The sequence below is a fragment of the Macaca thibetana genome, chromosome 13 (assembly GCF_024542745.1).
Source record: "Macaca thibetana thibetana isolate TM-01 chromosome 13, ASM2454274v1, whole genome shotgun sequence".
NCBI classification, from domain to species: Eukaryota; Metazoa; Chordata; class Mammalia; order Primates; family Cercopithecidae; genus Macaca; species Macaca thibetana.
This window is the reverse complement of record NC_065590.1, coordinates 3,249,906-3,272,570: the sequence shown is the minus strand read 5'-3', so window position 1 is coordinate 3,272,570 and position 22,665 is coordinate 3,249,906. Positions and strand designations below refer to the sequence as shown.

Genomic DNA, 22,665 nt, shown 5'->3' with positions numbered 1-22,665 from the left:
AACAATATCACAACTAAGAAATTAATACTGATGCAGTTAATGTACAGAACATTTCCACACTACAAAGGTCTTTCATGTTACTCTTTTATAGTCACACCCACTTCTGTTCGCCGCCTTTCCTTAACTCCTGGCAACCACTAATCTGGTCTCCATTTTTATAATTTTGTCATTTCAAGAATGTTATATAAATAAAACATACAGTATATAACCTTTTGGGATTGGCTTTTTTCACTGAGCATAAATTTTCAGGTCATCAAAATTGTTACCTTTTTATTGTTCAGTTATATTTCATAGTGTGGATGTGTATGTTAACCTTTCATCCGTTAGGGACATCTGAGTTATTTCTTGGTAGGCTATGAACATTTGTGTATGAGTTTTTGTATGAATACAAGAGTACAGTTGTTGGTTCCCGTAATAGTTACGTCTTTAGTTTTTGTAAGAAACTGCCAAACTGTTACGCAAAGTGGTTATACTATTTTATACTCCCACTAGCCTTGTATGAGGGATAAACTGTCTTTGCATCCTTGCCAGCATTTAGTGGTTTTCATTTTATCCATTTTAATAGATGGTGTTGTATCTCTTTGTGATTTTAATTTGCATTTGCCTGGTGGCTAATAGTGTTGAACATTCTTTCATGTGTTTATTTCTCATCTTTACATCATCATTGGTGAAACGTTTGTTCATGGTTTTTTTGCCCATTTTCTAATTGGGTTTAGTTTTTTTTACTGTTTAGTTTTGAGATTTCCTTATATATTCTAGATACTACTGCTTTGTCATAAAAGTGGTTTGCAGATATTTTCTCCCAGTCTATGGTTTTTCCTCCTCTTGAAATGGTCTTTTGCAGAACAGTGTTTTTAATTTTGATGAGATCTGATATGTAGATCTTTCCTTTTACGGATTGTGCTTGCAAGTCTTAAGAACTTGTCGCTTTGGTGCTAGATCCAAAATATTTTCTTCTATATTTTTAAATTCTATAGTTTTATGTTTTACATTGAAGTTCATGTTTCATTTTGAGGTTTTAACATTTTTTTTTTATTTGTGTAGTTTTATGTTTTACATTGAAGTTCATGTTTCATTTTGAGGTTTTAACATTGTTTTTTTTTTTTTAATTTGTGTATTTCTGGTTGTTTCAGCACAGTCAGTTGGGCATATTTGGGTGGATCTGTTTCTGGGTTCTCTGTTCTCTTCCATTGACGTTTGTGTCTGTTCCTTCACCAGTACCACACTATATCAAATACTGTACCCATGTGGTAAGCCTTGATATCAGGTAGAGTGATTCCTTTCACTTGTTTCTTCTTTGTCAAGATAGTTCTGGCTATTCTAGGACCTATGCCTCTCTCTTTTTTTTTTTTTTTCTTGAGACAGGGTATCACTTTGTCACCCAGGCTGGAGTACAGTGGCGTGATCTCAGCTTACTGCACCCTCTGCCTCCCTGGCTCAAGTGATTCTTGTGCCTCAGCTACCCGAGTAGCTAGGATTACGGGCACATGCCGTGACGCCCTGCTCATTTTTTGTGTGTTTTTAGTAGAGATGGGGTTTTGCTATGTTGGCCAGGCTGGTCTCGAACTCCTGACCTCAGGTGATTTGCTTGCCTCAGCCTCCCAGAGTGCTGGGATTACAGGCATGAGCCAGTGCATCTGACTTGTATAAATGTTAAAATAAGTCATTTATCTACAAAATACCTTGCTGGGATTTTGATAGGAATTACATTAAACCTGTGGATCAGTTTGGGGAGAATTGTCACCTTTACTATGTTGAGTTTTCTAGTTTACACACCTTACATCCCATTTTATTTTACTTTAGTTGATTGAACAGATATATTTTGGATGCTGCTTGTGGGTTAGGAACTATGTTTGAAAAGAGATAGCAGTTGATGGAGAATGTAGATTTTGTGATGAAAAAGTAATCTCTAAGCCTTAGACATGAACAGAGGAAGGTGAGTGCCAACACAGAAGAGAGGAAACAGTTGCCTTTGGGAGTGGGAGTGAATACTTCATAAAGGAGTTGAAATGTTTAGCTTGGTCTTAGATAAACAGGCATTTTTCAAATGAAAATGGGGAAAAACATTCTAGTCCTAATTCTAACCTACATTTCCAACCTCATGTTCTTAAATTTTGCTCAACAAGATTACTCTGATATTCTAGATTTGTCTTTTTACTTTTACAGTTCTGTGTTTCTGTTCTTTTGCCTCTGAGGAAAAACTCCTTCCCTCCTCACTTGTGTGAACTGGAATTAAATTCATTCATTAAGATCCAGATAAAGTTAGGTTTTGCCTCCTTCCCTGGCTAAGCTAGTCCATAGTAGTAGTATTTTATATAGAGGTATATAGTCCATAGCATTATTGCTAGAAACATTTATTTTGACACCTGGTTTGTGTCTTGTGTTGTTAGGTCTTAATTCTATATTAAGTTCTCTGGCGTTAGGAAGCCTGTTTTATGTGTAGTGATCCCTTGCCCAACATGGAGTAGAGATAACACCTCAGGGCCTTAAATTTGCTGTTCCTTCTGCTTCCTCAGGTCTTCATCATTCACATCTGTGCTCAAATGTTACCTTTTTACCAGACCGTCCCTGACTTCGCCTATCTAAAACAGGCGTACTTTGCCCTCCATCCCTGACTTCGCCTATCTAAAACAGGCGTACTTTGCCCTCCAGTCGCTCTCTAACCCTTTAACTACTTCATTGCATTTATTTGCACCTAAAGTGGTATTACTTGCATGACTGGCTTTTGTCTCCTCAGTGGAATACAAGAGCTATCACGGGGCACAGACTTGAGTCTTGTTCATTGCCATATCTCCAGCACCTACCTTGCCTGGCACATTGTAGATGCTCAATAAACATTAGTTGAGTGAATAAATAAATAACAGGTTTTGTATTTGTACATCAGAATGTTAAAATATTTTCACTCATGCTAAGTCCAGTCAGTCTTAAGGAATGGGCCACATTTGAGGCCTGAATTGTAATCTCTGGGAGGTAAGCTCTGGGCATGTTTATATTTGTGAAAGCTGCCTAGGGGAGTCAGTGCTTCAGACCTCGTGGACAGTGGTTGCACTCTAGTGGTATGAGATTGGGACAGTTCATATGGAAAGAGGTGTTCGGGTTATCTTCTGCTTCCTTTAGTACGTGGGTAAAAGACCAGGTCTGTTGATTTTGGCACTGCTGAAGTTTGTGAAAAAGCAGATGGGGCAGGTGGCGGGGTGGACAAGTACTTTAGCACAATTCACAAATGAAACAAGGGAATATGCAAGTGTAACAGACTTACATTTCAAGTGATAGGGGATTTGTTTGAAAGCTGACAGCTTACATTGATGTTTTCTAAACATACAAATGTGGTGATTTAGGAGAGGATTCTCTTTATTGTTGACAAGTCTAAATTTTTGGAAATAAATGCCTCCCAGATATTATTTTGTATGGATATATCTCTCTCCTTCCATTTCCTGTAAGACTCTGATCCTGTAGATCAGAGGTGGAGGAACTGAACCTCTGACATAGGAGAAGACTTACTGTATTAATTTTTGCCACCTCCTGTAATTTTGCTAGTACCTGATGTGAAATTTGCACCTAGTTGGTACTCAAAGATTTGTTCCCTAAGCATTTGAAACTTTTCTTCGGTTTTTGTTTGGCTGAGTGCATCTGTGGCTTCTAGTTGATTGTGGTCTTTGTTGGAAGTCTGAGGTAGTTAGGGGAGAGAAGAGTCAAGAGAGTAAGTATCACTGCTGCGGAAACTGGGGGACAGGAGTCCAAAGACAGACGCGTGTGCACAGTAAGTTTTCTCTGTTTCCTCATCAATAAGTTATCTTTTCTAATTTATAAGATTGTGAAACTCAGATGAAGTGATGATGGTCTTGCTATGGTAGGACCACAGGAGGTATAAGCAGCCATTCACCTCACTTTTTTCGGTGATTTATATAGCACAGCCAACAGTTAAGTTCTTTGGATATGCAGGGTGAAATGGTGCTTGTAGTAAATGTTTTCTCAGTAGAAATCTAGCTAGGAAAGCTTTTGTGCAAGATTTTAAATTTTTGTTTATAGAATTTGTTTTAACCAGATGAGCAACAGTTTCTATAAGCTGGACCTACAGACATGAAAGTGGTCTTCATATGACTGTTCTGATGTTAGGTGGTGGCATTTGCTGTTGTGACATTTTACTTGTAGAGCTTTAGGCCTAAATGTCGGCCAAATTGTGGTCCTTGTATATGGCTTTTACTTTTACTTTGCTTTCAATTGTCTGTCCCTATGTCTGGTTTTAGTTAAACCTCAAATTTAGTTGCATATAGAATGTTCTGCAAAATGAAACTAATAGTAGGAGTATTGTGGAATATTTTATTTATTTATTTATTTATTTATTTATTTATTTATTTATTTAAGATAAGCTCTGTCACCCAGGCTGGAGTGCAGTGGACTGATCATAGCTCACTGCAGCCCCAAACTCCTGAGCGCAAGGGATCTTCCTGTCTCAGCCTCCTGAGTAGCTGAGACTAGAGGTGTGTGTCACTACACCTGGCTAATTTTTGGATTTTTTTTGTTTTTTGAGATGGAGTTTCACTCTTGTTGCCCAGGCTGGAGTGCAATGGTGCGATCTTGGCTCACTGCAACCTCTGCCACCCAGGTTCCAGTGATTCTCCTGCCTCAGCCTCCCAAGTAGCTGGAGTTACAGGCACATGCCACCACATCCAGATAATTTTGTATTTTTAGTAGTGACGGGATTTCTCCATGTTTGTCAGACTTGATCTTGAACTCCTGACCTCAGAGGATCCACCTGCCTTGGCCTCCCAAAGTGTTGGGATTACGGGCGTGAGCCACCGTACCCAGCCTGTTTTGTTTGTTTTTTGTTTTTGTTTTTGTTGTTTTGTGGATTTTTTTTTTTTTTTTTAAGTCGGGATTTGCTGTGTTGCCTAGGTGGTCTCAAACTCATGGCCTCAAATGATCCTCCTGCCTCAGCCTCCCAAATCTTTCAGATTACAAGCATGAACCAGGAGATGAGGTTACAGTGAGCTATGATAGAGCCATTGCAGTCTAGCCTGGGTGACAGAGCCAGACCCTGTCTCTAAATAAAAAATAAAAATGGAAAGAACAATGAAGAGAAAAGCACTCACTCTAACATTTCAAAACAGTGACATCAATTGTAAAAATTTGGAGGATAGAATTTCTCTGAATCTAGTTTTGTTTTGTTTCAATTTTTGTTGTTGTTGTTGTTGTTTTGTTTTTTTGAGACAGAGCCTTGCTCTGTCACCCACGCTGGAGTGAAGTGGCGTGATCTTGTCTCACTACAACCTCCGCTTCCCGGGTTCAAGGGATTCTCCTGCCTCAGCCTCCCAAGTAGCTGGGACTACAGGTGCACGCCACCATGCCCAGCTAATTTTTGTATTTTTAATCGAGATGGGGTTTCACCATGTTGGCCAGGATGGTCTCGATATCTTAATCTCGTGATCTGCCGCCTCGGCCTCACAGAGTGCTGGGATTACAGGTGTGAGCCACCGTACCTGGCCACATAACTTTTACTATGTGCAAGATACTTTTCTCAGTAATTTATAATTTTTAGCTCTTAATTCCTACAGAAGTCCTTTGAGACACTATTATTATCCCCAATTTACATGTGAGGAAACTGAGGTTCTGAGAAGTTAAATAACTTGCCTGAAATCCACATAACTAGCAAGTGATGGAGCCAGGATTTGACCTTAGTCATTCCCGCGTTGGAGTCTGTGCTCTTAATACATTGTACGGCCTCTCTGATTTGTGAGTGAGTGAATAAGTGTTTTGAGATTTTAAGTATTGGTACCACTTGTACTCCACTTTTGCTGGAGGATGGATTCTAGGCAGGAGTCTGATGCATTGAGGATGTTAATGAATTGAGCAAATACTCACTGAGCACCTGCTTTGTGTCAGGGATATGAAAGTGCTTGACAGACAAGGTTCCTGCCTTCAAAGAGCATATGTTTCAGGGGGGAATCTCACAGTAAACAAGTAAAAACAGACATGGTAATTTCAGATTATCAGTGCTATGGAGAAAGTTAACTGTTACAGTACATTGCAGGGTTGGGTTCTGTGGGCAGTGTGTCACACAGGGTTTAATGTCATAGCTTTCATGGTTGGATATTATCTCCCCATTTTTTTTTCTTTTTTCCATTTATTTCTTTTCTTTTCTTTCTTTTCTTTTTTTTTTTTTTTTAAAGACTGGCTCTGGCTCTGTCACCCAGGCTGGAGTGCAGTGGTGCAAGCTCAGCTTACTGCAAACTCTGCCTCTCTGGCTCAAAGTATCTACCTCAGACTCCCTAGTAGCACACACCACCACACCTGGTTAATTTTTTTCCATATTTTGTAGAGACAGGGTCTCACTTTGTTGCCCAGGCTGGTCTTGAATTCCTGAGCGCTCAAGCAGTCTGCCCGCCTTGGCCTCCCAAAGTGCTGGGATTACAGGTATGAGCCACTGTGCTTGACTCCCAATTTTTTTTTCTGATTCACCCATCTGCTGAATTAAAGGAGAGTGTTAAATACAAAAATGAATTTATTATGCAAATCTGCAGTTATAGTGTATGTTCCTTTGGACTTGTAATAAGGAAGTATGTTCTAGTATTGAAGAAATAGAACCAGAGAGAAATACTGCTCTAAAAATTTAAAAAAAAAAAAACAAAACACCAAAATAGGGTAGCTTCCAGCTGTTGTACACGCCAAGAGTTAGCATGCCAGGCTGTTGGGCCTGACAAAGTGGTCCCTGGCTGCTGTCCATAGTGCACTATTGGCAGGTCTGTTTTTGTTGAAGCTTCGGGTCACCGTGTGCCAGCCTATGTATGTTGTCTTCTGTCATTTTTTTTTTTTTTTTTTTTTTTGTAGAATCTAGGGCAGGATCCTGAGGTCATATACATTACTCGAAAGGGAGTTCTAGTGTGATCGTAGTTTATAATAACAGCAGTTTTCATATTGAGTGCCTTCTACGTGCCAGACTCATTTCATGGTAACAGCTTTGTTTATGGAGAAAGAGGAGAAAGCCTAAAGAGGTTAAACAACTTCTCCAAAGTCACACAACTCAGGAGTGTGAAAACTAAGATTAAACTCAGTTCAGTCTTATTCCATAGTTTATATGATCTTACCTTTTAACTAGATTGGTTTTCATGCTTCACTTCACACTGAAGAATATGTAAGAGCTTTCAAAAGTGAACTTCAAAGAGCCCTCTTCGCTTCATCCAGTAGAAGGGCAATGTATTTTCCAGTTCCAAATTTCTGGAGTAATTAGTTTTCAAAGAGCAGCTAGTAGAGGGGGGAGTACTTGATGAGTATGTATATGGAAAGTTAAGTTAATGTGTTCTTGACATGTCTTTTTATTTGGTAAAGGACAGCCATTTTCTCTTTAAGTCATTAAATAGAATTAGTTTAGGAAAGTTACAGATTAACTTGCAAATTAATTTTTTAGATTTCTGTGACTTCATTGGATTTGGTGCCCATATTAATGCGTTATAATATAGCCTTTAATTTGATATTTCTCACTGTTACTTTATAAGATCAGCCAGGTAGGCCGGGCGCGGTGGCTCAAGCCTGTAATCCCAGCACTTTGGGAGGCCGAGGCGGGTGGATCACGAGGTCAGGAGATCGAGACCATCCTGGCTAACATGGTGAAACCCCGTCTCTACTAAAAATACAAAAAACTAGCCGGGCGTGGTGGCGGGCGCCTGTAGTCTCAGCTACTTGGGAGGCTGAGGCGGGAGAATGGCGTGAACCCGGGAGGCGGAGCTTGCAGTGAGCCGACATCACGCCACTGCACTCCAGCCTGGGAGACACAGCGAGACTCCGTCTCAAAAAAAAAAAAAAAAAAAAAAAGATCAGCCAGGTTCTTTAATATTAGAGAAAGAAACTGAACTGTAGACTCCTGACTGGCTAGCTGTTTAATTTCCACTGTTTTACTTTAAATCACTGTGATGCTATAGTTCAGTTTTTAACTTAACCTTAACCCTGAAAACTTCCATTATTAATTTTGAATTCATTTTGTTTAAAAGGATGCTTTTAAATCTCTCTGTATGACACTGCCCAGTTTGGTAGCTACTAGTAACATGCGTTAAGCGCTTGAAATACAGCTATTCTAAATTGAGATGTGTTGTAAATGTAAAATATGCACTGGATTCCAGAGATTTAAGAAGAAAACAGGATGTAAAAATCTCATATTTTTTCTGTTGATTACATGTTGAAATAATATTTTGGATATATTGGGTTAAATAAAGTTAATTTCACCTTTTCACTGTAATGAGGTTACTAGAAAATTTTTATGTGGCTTGCATTATATTTTCTGCTGAATAGTGCTAATATTTGTAATCAGTAATGTCAAATTATGTGCTGTAAAATTTAGACAAACCTAGTATGTCTGTATGTGCTGTTTTTTATCTTCTAGAAACTAAAGCTCACCTAATTATTGTCATAATGAAAATGTTTATTTAAATACTTGGACCTATATTGCTTGGGATTAAGCTTGGGATAAGCCACATGTGGAAACTCCTGGGTGCAGCTGTTGTTAGGGGAGGTGTGAGAGCATTCGTTAGGATGATAGGTGAAAGGAAGAGAACAGTGATGATTAATGTGATGCTAGTAATGCAGGTCATAATATGACTTTAGTGAATCAGACATTGCTTTTTAGGGGGAAGCATAAGTCACATTGCTTCTTTAAGATATTTTCTTAAAATATTTCCAGTATTTAAGACATTTAAGATATTTTCTGTAGTTTTATTAAGAATAAATCATTTGAAACAAAATTGAAGAAAAAAATGGTGTTTCTTGGTTTGCAGTCCTTTTTGTGTTGCTGGACTTTATTTTTTGGACTTTATGAAATTTCATATTAGGGAACTGGATAATATTTACTATTCGATTAAGTTTTAAGATATTTTCTTAAAATAAAAATCATAAAGCTTTCTAGAAGTAAAATCTACTAATAAGCCCTACAGTAAGTCTCCTTTATAGTAAGTGTGAGTAAGTATTATTTATCTGACTCCTCTCGTATAGTCTGGAGGAGCTGAAGGATTAGTCTTTATAAAATGATTCATAAATGGGTTTATAGTTAATTTTTATAAACAATATCAAGGTCATATGCTAAGTAACGTCAAAAATGTAAAAATATTTGTTCTGTTATTAGTATTTGATTCATTACTTGAGGTCCCTATTTGCTCTGCTAGGCACTTGTTAGATGTTTTTGTATTAGTTGGCTGTGTGGCAGCTAGGGAAGGAGGATGTACTAAAGCAACATAGCTTCCTCACTTTGTAATTTACCTCCCAGCTTTGTTTACCTGGCAGCACAGCCAAGGAGAAGGTGAACCAATGACATTCTTAAAGTTGACCTATTTGAGGAGTTATTCACTAGGGTTCTACTTTCTTGCAGGTAAGACTTTTAATATATTTTAATATAAATTTTGCAGATCCTTCTGCTGAGGAATTGAGAAAACTAATGATGTTGCATGGAGGTCAATACCATGTATATTATTCCAGATCTAAAACAACACATATTATTGCCACAAATCTTCCCAATGCTAAAATTAAAGAATTAAAGGGGGAAAAAGTAATTCGACCAGAATGGATTGTGGAAAGGTAAGTTTAATTTTTTATTAAATTTAATTAATAAGTTTTTAAAATTGGAACACTATTTATTTATTTTTTATTTTTTTTGAGACAGGGTCTCGCTTTGTTGCCCACGCTAGAGTGCAGTGGTGTAATCACTGCTCACTGCAGCCTCCACCTCCCAGGCTCAAGCAACCCTTCCACTTCAGCCTCCTGAGTAGCTGCGACTACAGGCATATGCCACTACACCTAGCTGATTTTTTGTATTTTTTGTAGAGATGGGTTTCACTGTGTTGCCCAGATTGGTCTCAAACTCAAGCAGTCCTCCAGCCTTTGCCTCCCAAAGTGCTGAGACTACAACCACTGTGCCTGGCCTTTTTATTTCTTTTATAAGTATGTAATGTATTGCCTCCTAATTGACAGGGTGAAAAATAATGTCTTAACACTACCCTTTAACCTCATGTTGATAATACTATAGCCTAGGATTTGGCATCCTAATAAAAGTAGCATGTTAATGTTTTTGCCAGGAGTTGGGGTGATGACTCAGGAAAGTGTCAGGAAGCAGTTATTGGAGAAGGTGGATCAAGCATGTTATTCAACAAATATATGTGCACCTCCTACAGACTAGGCGGTGTTCTGTGTTCTTGGGAAATAACAGTGAACAAAGCAAAGATCCCTTCACTACCTCATGGAGTTTATATTCTGCTGGGAGAGAAAGAATGAGTAATGTATGAGTAAATTATACCATGTTGCCTATTATATGGGTTTTTAGCATATTAATTCATCAAGATAATGTGGACCTAGAATGCTAGGAGTAGGGGAAAGGAGGGAGTACAGTTTGCAGTATTATTTACTGTTTTTTAATGATTATATTGTGGTTTCTCTGCTGTTGGTTTGGAAATGATAATTGTAAATCAGTGGTGGCCATTCATACTGACTTCCTAAGTTTCAATATGTTATCTGAAACCTTGGGGATGAGCCAAAACTTAAGTGGTTTATATTTTTAAATGACATGAGGTATACAATACATATGAGCAGTTGCTGATTTATAAAGATAGAATTAAAATATTAAAATAGTAATTTTATGTATGGATAGTTTATAATCAGTATATGAGAAATTGCTTATCTTTTTAAGTCAGTTGCTGAATTTTTTTTCTGGTTCTTGCTTTTACTAATTATAACACCCTCCATTAACTGTTCCACAAGTTATATATTAACTCAGTTCTTTTGTATAGTGTATTTAGCTGCATAAATTCACGGAGAAGCAACATGGTGGAAAAGGCTGCACCTGGGCTCTGGAGACATACTTGGCTTCACATCAAACTCGGCAGTCCAGTATCCATGTAACCTGGTATAATTTTAGAAACTTTATGCTTGGCCGGTGTGGTGGCTCACGCCTGTAATCCCAGCACTTTGGGAGGCCGACGTGGGCGGAGACCAGCGTGGCCAACCTGGTGAAACCCCGTCTGTACTAAAAATACAATTAGTTGGGGGGTGGTGGCTTACGCCTGTAATCCCAGTTACTTGGGAGGCTGAGGCAGGAAAATCACTTGAACCCAGGAGATGGGAGGCTCCAGTGAGCTGAGATGGCACCACTGCACCAGCCTGGGTGACAGAGAAAGACTCCGTCTCAGGAAAAAGGAAAAAAAAAAACTTTATGCAGTCACTCAGAACCTTGTTTCCTCATTTGTGAAAGAAGGCTAATATCTACCTGCTGTGGTTATGTGAGAGATAAAAATTGTTTGTGTGTACAGCCTGGCCCGCCTGGCGTGTTGTAGAGGTGTAATATATGAGAAGCTCCTGTTACTGTTTTATTTTTATTCTGTAACATTAACAATTAGAAAATTCCAAAAATTCAAAAGTACATTACTACCTCTAGAAAATCAAATATATTGGCTGGGCGCAGTGGCTCACACCTTTAATCCCAGCACTTTGGGAGGCCAATGCAGGTGGATCATGAGGTCAAGAGATCGAGACCATCCTGGCCAACATGGTGAAACCCTATGTCTATTAAAAATACAAAATTAGCTGGGCGTGGTGGCGCGCGCCTGTAGTTCCAGCTGCTTGGGAGGCTGAGGCAGAATTGCTTGAACCTGGGAGGTGGAGGTTGCAGTGAGCCAAAGGTTACAATGAGCCAAGATTATGTCACTGCACTCCAGCCTGGCGACAGAGCAAGACTCTGTCTCAAAACAAACAAACAAACAAAAAAGTCAAATATATTTGACATATTAAGGATTTTTTAAACTTTGAGGGATAAAGTTAAAGGCTCATCCCTATAACATCCCACTGATTCCTTCCTTTACACTGTGATCTCATGATCTAGCCACTGTCTATCAGTGATATAGTATTGATTAAAACGGCTTTTAGGGATGTGTCTCTTCAGAGGACTTGTTCTCAGTATTTGAAGTTGGATCACTCAGAGTTGAGCTGTGTTGTCACTAGAGCTAGAGTTTTTATCTGGGAGCAATAGTTAGGCTTTGGAGGGAATGGGGGATTTCTATGAGCAGGAGGAGCGTCGAGGGGAAAGGGCTGTTGCTGGGGAGTTTTGATTTATGTAGAAAATGGTGTTTTCCGGCCGGGTGCGGTAGCTCACACCTGTAATCCCACCACTTTGGGAGGCCGAGGTGGGTGGATCACAAGGTCAGGAGTTCAAGACCAGCCTGGCCAATATGGTGAAAGCCTGTCTCTACTAAAAATACAAAAATTAGCCAGGTGTGGTGGCAGGCACCTGTAATCCCAGCTACTCAGGAGGCTGAGGCAGGAGAATTGCTTGAACCTGGGAGGTGGAGGTTGCAGTGAGCCGAGATGACACCACTACACTCCAGCCTGGGTGACAGAGCGAGACTCCATCTCAAAAAAAAAAAAGAAAAGAAAATGCTGTTTTCCATTACAGTTGAGTTTTTTGCACGTTTTCTTTTTGCCAAATGCAGCTAGGGAGATAAGAAGATAGAAAAAGCAACTTCGATAATACATTTTAAAATTCACTTTAATGGATTTTATCTTAGTGTGGACTGAGACTGAATCATTTGTCTTTAAGAGTGACTTTGGACAGCATGATTATATATCCTATTGGCCTCATTTTGTATTTGAGGAGACAGGGCCAGTAGGGTTCACTGACTTGCCCAAGAACAGAGTACGTTTTAGAGTCCGGGTGTTCTGAATCCTGTTTGTGTCCTCCTTTACCATTAGATTCAGCTTGTTATAGATGGCCCATGGGGAAATGGATCAGTGTTGGCATATGTCTCATATGTCTTAAATGCCAGGAGTCCATTATGTGATTGTAACATGGAATCCTTTTGGTTAAATCATGGCACTGTTTTTATTCACACTCTAATCCCTGGTTGATCTCTTCTTAGCTGTGCTTTAATGAGATTTTATTATCATTATAATAAATGATAATGATAATACACTTAAAAATCTTAACATGTATTAGCTATTTAATAAATGATACATACTATTCTGAATAATTAGTTTTTGTTTTTATTCGAGCAGTTTGAAAAGAAACTGCCACTTGTAAGTACGTGGGGTGTTGCTTTCATTTCAGTTCCCTGAGGTCTGTATGTCAGTAGAACTGAGTTAATGTAGGCATAATCATTGCATTATAGGGCCCTGACTTTGAAGAGGCAAGGGAGTCCTTTAATGAGGAGCCTGTGTACGTTAAAGTCGGAAATTATTTTACTAAACCCTTTGTTTTGTAAATCTCAAACTTGTACATAGTGTATTGAAAGTAATGGTTTTAAAAATTTTTGTCACAGTCTTTGTCTTGAGATAATTTTACATTGAAATTTGGAATGTGGAATAGATGAGAAGCTGCTATGACATACCCCACTGGCCCATCAAGCTTGAGGAGTGTCATGGAGCGTAATTTAAAAATATTGTCCTAAGTTACTACGGATTGTTCTTGTTTTTGTTGTTCTTGATTTTGTGTTGATCTTTGTAGATTGAGAACCTCGTAGCTTGGCCTTTTTATATTTGTATATCCTGTGATTAGATGGTCACGTAGATCTGTTGGGAGTTGCGACAGAATGATAATTTATTGTTCCAGTTCATGCCAACTCAATGGGATCTACTAGTAGAACTTTCAGTTTATCTTTTCTTTCTAAATTCCCAAACCATTTACATTTGTCATGTGCTTACATATGAGCCAAAACTTTGGTTTCTAATTACATTCAGTGTAAATATTAGAGTGCTTATTCAACTCATTTAAATAAAAATTGATTGCAATTTTATTTCTCATTAGTTTTTTTGCCATTCCTTGTGTTTTATTTTGTTCTGCCTGAACACAGAGGCTATAGAACAAAGCAAGAGTAAGACTTCGCAAAATAGGTGAATATTTCACTTGCTATGACTATGTTTTGATTCGTTGTATAGAATGTAAACTCTTTCATATATATATATATATATATATATATATCAGAGTCTAGTTTCAATGTACATGAAAAAACTCAGTGTATAAGGAAATCGTGTAGTATTATCTTTTGGATAAAGATGGTTTTTTTATTATCCTCTCCTTTTGGTTTTGAAAGAATAGTAGAAAATGTCAGTACAGTTTCTTTGCGCTTAGGACGAGGGGAAATTAGTAAATGTGAGAAATTAATCACAGAGAGATTTTTAAAAAGGTCTTATACAAATATGCTTTCAGATAATATTTCTGTCTATATATCTGTAGATAGATAAATGGGTAAGCAGGGATAATTAGGAGTATACAACTGATAGATCAGTGGTTTAGGCTTCAGATTATAACTGACATTACTTGGCTAACATTACTGTAGTGTGTTGGGCTTTAATTCTTTTTACTGAGTATCTCTGAGGATATCTGATTTGAGACTTGGAGTATTCAAATTAGCTGTCTAATTTTGTAGCAGTCTCCATGGACTGACTTATGTAAGCCTAGGAATTCTGCGGATGGCCACATGGCTCTTGTTAGGAGTTGGACAAGGCCTGACAGTCTTGTATATGATGAGTGCTGACCATAGAGAGCACCTGTAGAGTCTGCATCACTCCAGCATGCTGTCAGTAGGTCAGGAAAAGCGAGCATGATCATAGGGCATTTTGTTCATTGCACTTTGGTTTTACCTGAGCTGTGCAGCTGGCACAGTGGGTGTAGTTTCACTCTCTACTTATTTCTTAGTTACAGCTATCTATGATAAAGGATGGAAAGCTAAGGTTGGGATTTTATTTTAGGTATTAAGTATCTGTACTTCTTTTGGCAGGGGAAGCAAGTGGGTTGATACACATAATACCACAGAACAAAGATTTATAGTTAGGCAATTGAGACCAACTATTAAAGGAAGAAAAGGGCCAGGCAAGGTGGCTCACACTTGTAATCCCAGCACTTTGGGAGGCGGAGGCGAGTGGATCACGAGGTCAGGAGATCGAGACCATCCTGGCTAACAAGGTGAAACCCCGTCTCTACTAAAAAAATACAAAAAATTAGCTGGGCCTGGTGGCAGGTGTCTGTAGTCCCACTACTCGGGAGGCTGAGGCAGGAGAATGGCGTGAAGCCAAGATCGTGCTACTGCACTCCAGCCTGGGCGACAGAGTGAGACTCCATCTCAAAAAAGGGAAGAAAAGTTGGTTTGAGGAAGAATAAAGTAAAAAATAGTCTAATTTTAGGATTTTGATTCTGATATTTGAATGTAACCTGAAATTTTGAATGTGTTTGAATGTATTTTGAAGGTAACCTAAATTTTGATAAAACATTTAGCCTGCTAATAAATTCATTGGGTACATGTCTTGTGACTAGTATAGTATGTTCTTTACTATCATAATTTAGTAGTTATAGCATTTGATATAGTTTAAGGTACTTTAGGTAGAATTTTTAAATATATATTGACATAATTATATAAAGGACATACTCTGTATCGTATATAGTTCCATTTTTAGAATCTGTTAGTATGTTTTCCTGTATTCCAAGTTGTTGACTCAGTTATTTTTAATTAGTATTCTGTAAGCCAATTCAGTCATTTCTTAAATGATTATTATTTTTTAAAAAGTTTTGTGAGGCACCATTTAAGAAAATGAAAATATCAAGTCTTAGATTTATGAGACAATAAGAAATATATTTTTATCATGTTATTTATCAGTCTTTTTCTAAATAACTAAGTGATGATTCCTTGGTATATATTTTAGGTTTAAAATCCAGAGGTTGTTTTGAAATATTTTCTAATTTGTTAAAGGAGCTTGTTTTGAAATTTGGATGATAGCCTAAGTATATTGATTGGTTGTTTTTAAATTTGAAGTTAAATGATAATTTTAAAGGTAGAGTAGCCATATATAACTCAGTTTATTAGCAAGAAAATATCAGTTTAAGATACTGCAGTCAAATTAGTTTTAGTTCTGAAGTACACAAGAAAGCAGACATTTGGGAGCTTCGGTTACAGTGCTAGTACCACCTAGCATTGTAATACTGGTGTTCCCTGGATTTGAGTGGTGATGTGTGATATGCTGTGAGGATGTACATGGTAGTTTTGGCCCCTGTAGAGTTCATATCTTCAAATGGCCTTGGCTCTTACCATTCCTGTATACATAAAAATAGTATAAATTATTACTCTTGAAGTTGAGATTCTTTAGTTTGTCCTATATTTTTATTAAGTTTCTGACATGAATTTGGAAATTTAGAATCCTTATTCAGTTTACTTATCCTGGAAAACCTTAATATGTGAGATGAGATTTTGATGAAGTCTTAAATATTCTGTCTTAACTGTTGACAGGGTGGTAAATATAAAGTCATGAGGATTAAAATATTGACTAGTTCAGCTCTGTGCTTGCAGTGTTTCCCCACTCTAAGATCATATTGTATTGGGACCACTAAAACTGAGCAAGAAGGAATAAACTAGGAAAACAGATGATGGCCTGTTGTTGGTGAAATACTGTATCTTTGAAGACATTGATTTTTTTTTTCATGAAGCTCATTGTCACCAAGTATGGAACTCTAAATTGATGTTGCTTTTTGTTTCAGCATCAAAGCTGGACGACTCCTCTCCTACATTCCATATCAGCTGTACACCAAGCAGTCCAGTGTGCAGAAGGGTCTCAGCTTTAATCCTGTATGCAGACCTGAGGATCCTGTGCCAGGTCCAAGCAATATAGCCAAACAGTTCAACAACAGGGTGTAAGTTTGTCTAGTTGGGGATTACTGCAAAGCTGGGTTTTTTTTTGGTTTTGTGTGTGTTTTTTTTTTTTTTTTTTTTTTTTTTTTTTAAGACGGAGTTTCGCTCTTGTTACCCAGGCTGGAGTGCAATGGTACAATCTAGGCTCATTACCACCTCTGCCTCCAAGGTTCAAGTGATTATCCTGCCTCAGCCTCCCCCATTACTGGCGTGTACCACCACACCTAGCTAATTTTTGTATTTTTAGTAGAAGTGGAATTTCACCGTCTTGGCCAGGCTGGTCTCAAACTCCTAACCTTGTGATCTACCCTCCTCGACCTCCCAAAGTGCTGAGGTTACAGGCATGAGCCACCATGCCTGGCCGCAAAGCTGGTTTTTATCATTGAGCATGGCCCCTGCTCTGTTACAGACAGACAGAAGCAGATACGAACCCTGGCTATTCATTTATAATGAATATGTTGAAATATATGTGTATGAGTGTCTTATCTAAAAATGAATTATTTTTATGAAAATTTCATTCATGTAAGATTTTACATTCATACTAGTTTCTCACCTTAAGCTAGTGGATCTTAATTGTTAGTTTTTTCGTGGATTTTCATGAAAGTAATTATTTCCTCACAAGTATTTTGTATTGCTTTCTCAAAAACTGAACTAACTGCACCAGCTATATTTTTGTTGTGTTCCATGCATAAAAAGACAATGAAAATGTTAACACTTCTGGGTGATTTTTGAAAAATTCAAAATTCATAACTACAATTCTAAATATGTAAATATATAAGTGTAAGTTTAGTTGGTGACCCTTGGTTATAGAATTGAGAGTGAATCTAGACTTTATTCCGTGTAGCTGCTTTTTTTTTTTTTAAATATTGATAAAAGCTTTAGTTGCAACCCTGGGTAAATTGGTTTCACAATTAATTGGTGGGTTGCCTTACCTTGTATATCAAGTGGTTCATTTTTGTTAGCCTTCTCTTTATTAAATTGCTTGCTTTAGGAGTTGGATATATTTTTTTTTTCCGAAAAGACCAGGAGTCTAATTAATCTGAGAGGATCCAGTATCACTGCCTTCTGTAATTTTTGTTGTCATTTGTTATTTAACTTGTACTCACAAACGTATTCAAATATTTTTCATGTTACCTATAGCTTTTAATTTTTCTAATGTGGTATCAAGGTATATAGCAAATAATACCAGAAAACCTTTTCACAGAATACATAGCTTTATCTTTCTCTTCTTACCCACATTAATAAAAGTAGAAAATAGATATGTTTTTTCATGATCTTCTTTGTGACACTTTTAGGAAGAAATTACCTATTAGATTTTACTTCTTAATACATTTATGCCATTGCCTAAGAAATGTAGCTCTACCCATGATATTTCCAGTACAGCTACTTTGCAAATGTCCATTTGTCTAGGCTGAGAAACTATATAGTACAGGAAGAATGTATGTTAACAGTGTATTTTCCTGCCAGTATATGGATTTCTGTTGGATGTGTTGCTATAATGCATGTAAAGGATCTTAATGTTTTTGACACAAAACTAGATGTAAGACTTTCTGACGTACACCACTTTTGTTGTTTTCTGGGGTTTTTTGGAGGGTATATTCAGTACATTTTGTACATTTCTTTGAAATGCTCATCTGTGACATTTTGCTCCCTTGCATTCTCTTTATTTCAAGAGGCTTTCTCTGCATGTGACAAATTAGGTTTTCTTTTTTTCTTCTTTTAATCATATCCAGTTTGTCTTTTTCCCCTTCACTGGCATGATCATCTGTGAGGATGGCGTCTACTCAGAGTTGCCTGTCACATTCCATGTGATGTTTTGCCAGGGCCTGAGCTAACCCTGAAATGGGTGATCATCCAGCTTGTGGAGATTTTCTGTGTAGTCAGGCTCTCATTACTGAGAAACCAAGTTGGTATTAGGATGAGGGACTTTTGGTGGAACCTGGTAGTACTGTGGTAATTTCACCTGTGGCTTACTACTCTGTAGGGTAGCCCTACATCTGGAGCCTGCACTGTAATTGAATTAATGCTATGGACATTTGGACATTTCTAAGTAGAATGAATTACTGCTTTGTAATTCAGGTTTTTGTTTTTGTTACTTAGATGATTGTTGTGAATGCATTTCTGAACAAACGTCTAGAGGAGCCAGGATGTGACTTTAGCATAACATATGTCATAGGTTCTACATTTATAAAGCTGTCATCAGGAAACTTGGTCCATGTTGCCTTGTACCACCCTGGCATCTAAATGTGCATTTCTTAAAATGAAGTGCAATTTCCCTTGTTAATAAGGCAAGTGTCCTCATTTTTCTGGGTGTAAATTTTACTGAATTACCCCCACACATTGACATGGCTTTACTTTTTGTCTACTTGTGCAACAATTAGCTCATTAATAGGTTAATCAATATAGTCACTTTTTTTCCTACTGAAACTAGCTGGCTTCATACTGGATTTAATGTGTCGAATAGTACCTTCCATAGAAACTAAAACTAGGAATAAGAATTCAAGTAAGGTTTTAAAATCCATTTTTGTGAAAGTTATTTGTAGTATATTAATTCAGCAGATATTTATTGACCATGTAGTAAATGCCAAGCACTGTGCTTCAGAACTGGATATTTAGAGCTTATAGATTCCAATGAATTCTTTATGGAAAAAATAATTGAAAAGTTTTTTGGGTTTTTCTTCAGCCATGAGAAATACTCTATTTTATTTCTTCTTTGGTACTATCTGAAGTGAAAATAAAAAACAAACAAAAAACACCTAAAGGGCTGTTAATATTCTAGAATTTTTCTAGTTACCTTGCTACTTTTGCAAAGAATGATCTTTTGTCAAATCAGAATATAAAGTTTGTGGTTTAATTTTCAGGGTTTTTTTTTATTGTCAATATTCGATATAAGAATTTCCTGGCTGGGCGAGGTGGCTCAAGCCTGTAATCCCAGCACTTTGGGAGGTCGAGGCAGGCGGATCACGAGGTCAGGAGAGTGAGACCATCCTGGCTAACACGGTGAAACCCCGTCTCTACTAAAAATACAAAAAGAAATTAGCCCAGCATGGTGGTGGCGCTTGTAGTCTCAGCTACTCCGGAGGCTGAGGCAGGAGAATGGCGTGAACCTGGGAAGCCGTGCTTGCAGCGAATTGAGATTGTGCCACTGCACTCCAGCCTGGGCAACAGAGTGAGACCCCGTCTCAAAAAAAAAAAAAAAGTTTCCTGTTTCTAAAGAGAGAAATACCAAAGTGTGTACCACTAAGAAAATGTTGAAATGAAAAAATTGTTTTAACCTAAAAGTCAGACAGTATTAACTTAAAATTTTTTTCCTGCTTTAGAAATCACATCGTTAAGAAGATTGAAGCAGAAAATGAAGTCAAAGTCAATGGCATGAACAGTTGGAATGAAGAAGACGAAAATAATGATTTTAGTTTTGTGGATCTGGAACAGACCTCTCCGGGAAGGAAACAGAATGGAATTCCTCATCCCAGAGGCAGCACTGCCATTTTTAATGGACACACTTCTAGCTCTAATGGTGCCTTAAAGACACAGGATTGCTTGGTGCCCATGGTCAACAGTGTTGCCAGCAGGCTTTCTCCAGCCTCTTCCCAGGAGGAGGATAAGGCTGAGAAGGGCAGCACTGATTTCAGAGACTGCACTCTGCAGCAGTTGCAGCAAAGCACCAGAAACACAGATGCTTTGCGGAATCCACACAGAACTAATTCTTTCTCATTATCACCTTTGCACAGTAACACTAAAATCAATGGTGCTCACCACTCCACTGTTCAGGGGCCTTCAAGCACAAAAAGCACTTCTTCAGTATCTACTCTTAGCAAGGCAGCACCTTCAGTGCCATCCAAACCTTCAGACTGCAATTTTATTTCAAACTTCTATTCTCATTCAAGACTGCATCACATATCAATGTGGAAGTGTGAATTGACTGAGTTTGTCAATACCCTACAAAGACAAAGTAATGGTATCTTTCCAGGAAGGGAAAAGTTAAAAAAAATGAAAACAGGCAGGTCTGCACTTGTTGTAACTGACACAGGTAGATACTTACTAAAATTGTTTTCTTAAGAAACAGTCACGCTTTATCATTTTGCTCTTACGCTATTATTGGTATTTCTGGTCAATATGAAGTTTTCATAATATAAAAGTCTCAGAATGTCAAGTCATGTAATCTACAGTAAGCATAACATTATAGAAAGCTTATTTATTAAAATGTTTTTAAAACAATTAGATTTAATTGTGGCTGACTGAAAATTTTCAGAGAATTTAAACAGTAAGATGGTTGGGATTCTGAGCATTCATTCCTCATGTAGACCTTATCGGTTGGTGAAGTTTTGAACTGTGTTAATGTAACACCTATCCAGTGCTTAAACCCCTGTAAGAATGCAATTGGTTTGATAAGAGGAATTGTTAAATTTCTAGAAGCTTGCATCATAATGATTTTTTAAATCAGTTTTGACATAGAGCTGTTATAATTAACAGTGGTAAACTTTCAGTGAGGTTATTTGACATCTAAGTGCATTGGTTCATTGTATGTTGAATTTTAATACTTTTCTTGTTATCAAAAACAAATGCAAACACAGTAGCAGACTGTGTTTCTGTGCCAGTCATAAATTAGTATCTGGTTTGAAGTTTTAGTTCCTTTTACAGATTATAGGATTTTTTTATGGGGAGAGACCTCAGAGATTAATACTATCCTTTAATTTATAGCTGTGGAAACTGAGGTATAGAGAGAAGCTCATGGTTCTGTCCTAGAAAGTGATAGAGACTCTATGGGGTGTTTTCTGTTATGTTTTACTGAGTTTGATGTATTCCTACGTACTTTTAGTCAAAAAATGCTTTTTGGTATTTAGGAAATATTTCAGAATAATATAGATAATAGATTATCCTTACATCATGTCTTGGCCTTGTTACCTGAAGGTTATTTAATTCTGAATGCTTCAGAGAACTATCATTAATTAGTTCTATGAATGGGAATAAAATGAGAAATTTTGTTATTGTGTGAAAGCATTTGGTAGATATTTGGCTTACGCATTCTGTACTACTTGAATGTTTAAAAGCATTATTTTGAGTTGCTTGCATTATGTTTATGTGATACTTTGAAAAATACTTCTATACAGCAGAATTGTGATTATTTTATGAATCATTTGAGATAATATAGAGGGCAGTAAGGAAGTACGTGGCTTTGGAGTTAGATAGTTTAGCATGAATCTGAATCCTTACTCTGCCACTCTTACGCTGCAGGACTATGGACAAGTTAGTTCACCTTTCTGAGTCTTAGTTTTCTTTGTGAAGAGAAGTGATAGATAGTCCACGATGTTTGCCTCATGGGGTTGTGAGCTTAAGAATACATGAGCAGGCTGGGCACGGTGGCTCATGCCTGTAATTCCCACACTTGGGGAGGCTGAGGCAGGAGGATTGCTTGAGCCCAGGAGTTCAAGACCAACCTGGGCAACACAGTGAGACCCTGTCTCTATCAAAAAGAAAAAAAAAATTAGCTGGGCGTGGTGGCACGGGCCTGTGGTCCCAGCTACTTGGAAGGCTGAGGCGGGAGGATTGTTTGAGCCCTGGAGGTTGAGGCTGCAGATTCCACCACTGCACTTCAGATGGGGCAACACAGTGAGACCCTATCTCAAAAAAAAAAAAAAGTGGGGAGAACTAGGTACATGCTATCTATCGCAGGCACAGTTTGGTAAATGGAGTGGTCCAAAACTGCTAGGGGATATCTGTTTTTGGAAGCCTATTATAAAGACTAACCCTCAGTACTAATATTTTCAAGCCTGAGAAAAACTCCTTTATGAGATCAGAACTTTTTACAAGCTCAGGGTTCTTATTTCCAGAACTTGTGTATCTTAGAGGACCAGAGGAAAAGGCTAAGGATGAGACTGATAATAGAGGAAAGCTCTGCTTGTGCCTGGATTAGGGTTAAAGTGACCCTGATGAATCTCATTGTAGCTCAGGATGATTAGAAGCTTTTGTCCTTAGGTGAGGACACTCACCTTTATCTCCTTAAATGTGGTCTATGTCATTCAGC

General features: G+C 37.8%; 2 protein-coding genes across 11 annotated transcripts in view; both read left to right on the top strand.

Annotated features, from left to right (window-relative positions):
- MITD1 (microtubule interacting and trafficking domain containing 1) overlaps positions 1-22,665 on the top strand; it is a 977,552-nt gene that overhangs the window by 660,802 nt on the left and 294,085 nt on the right. The gene's annotated exons all lie outside the window — the stretch shown is intronic.
- Positions 1-22,665, top strand: part of REV1 (REV1 DNA directed polymerase) — a 90,091-nt gene that overhangs the window by 31,394 nt on the left and 36,032 nt on the right. For all 10 annotated transcript variants that reach the window (XR_007718900.1, XM_050755033.1, XM_050755027.1 and 7 more), the window contains exons 4-6: positions 9,390-9,558; positions 16,490-16,642; positions 19,961-20,670. Coding sequence is in view for 9 of the 10 variants with exons in the window: in XM_050755033.1 (XP_050610990.1) it covers positions 9,390-9,558; positions 16,490-16,642; positions 19,961-20,670 (1,032 nt within the window). In the remaining variant the exon portion in view is untranslated. The remainder of the gene's footprint in view (positions 1-9,389; positions 9,559-16,489; positions 16,643-19,960; positions 20,671-22,665) is intronic.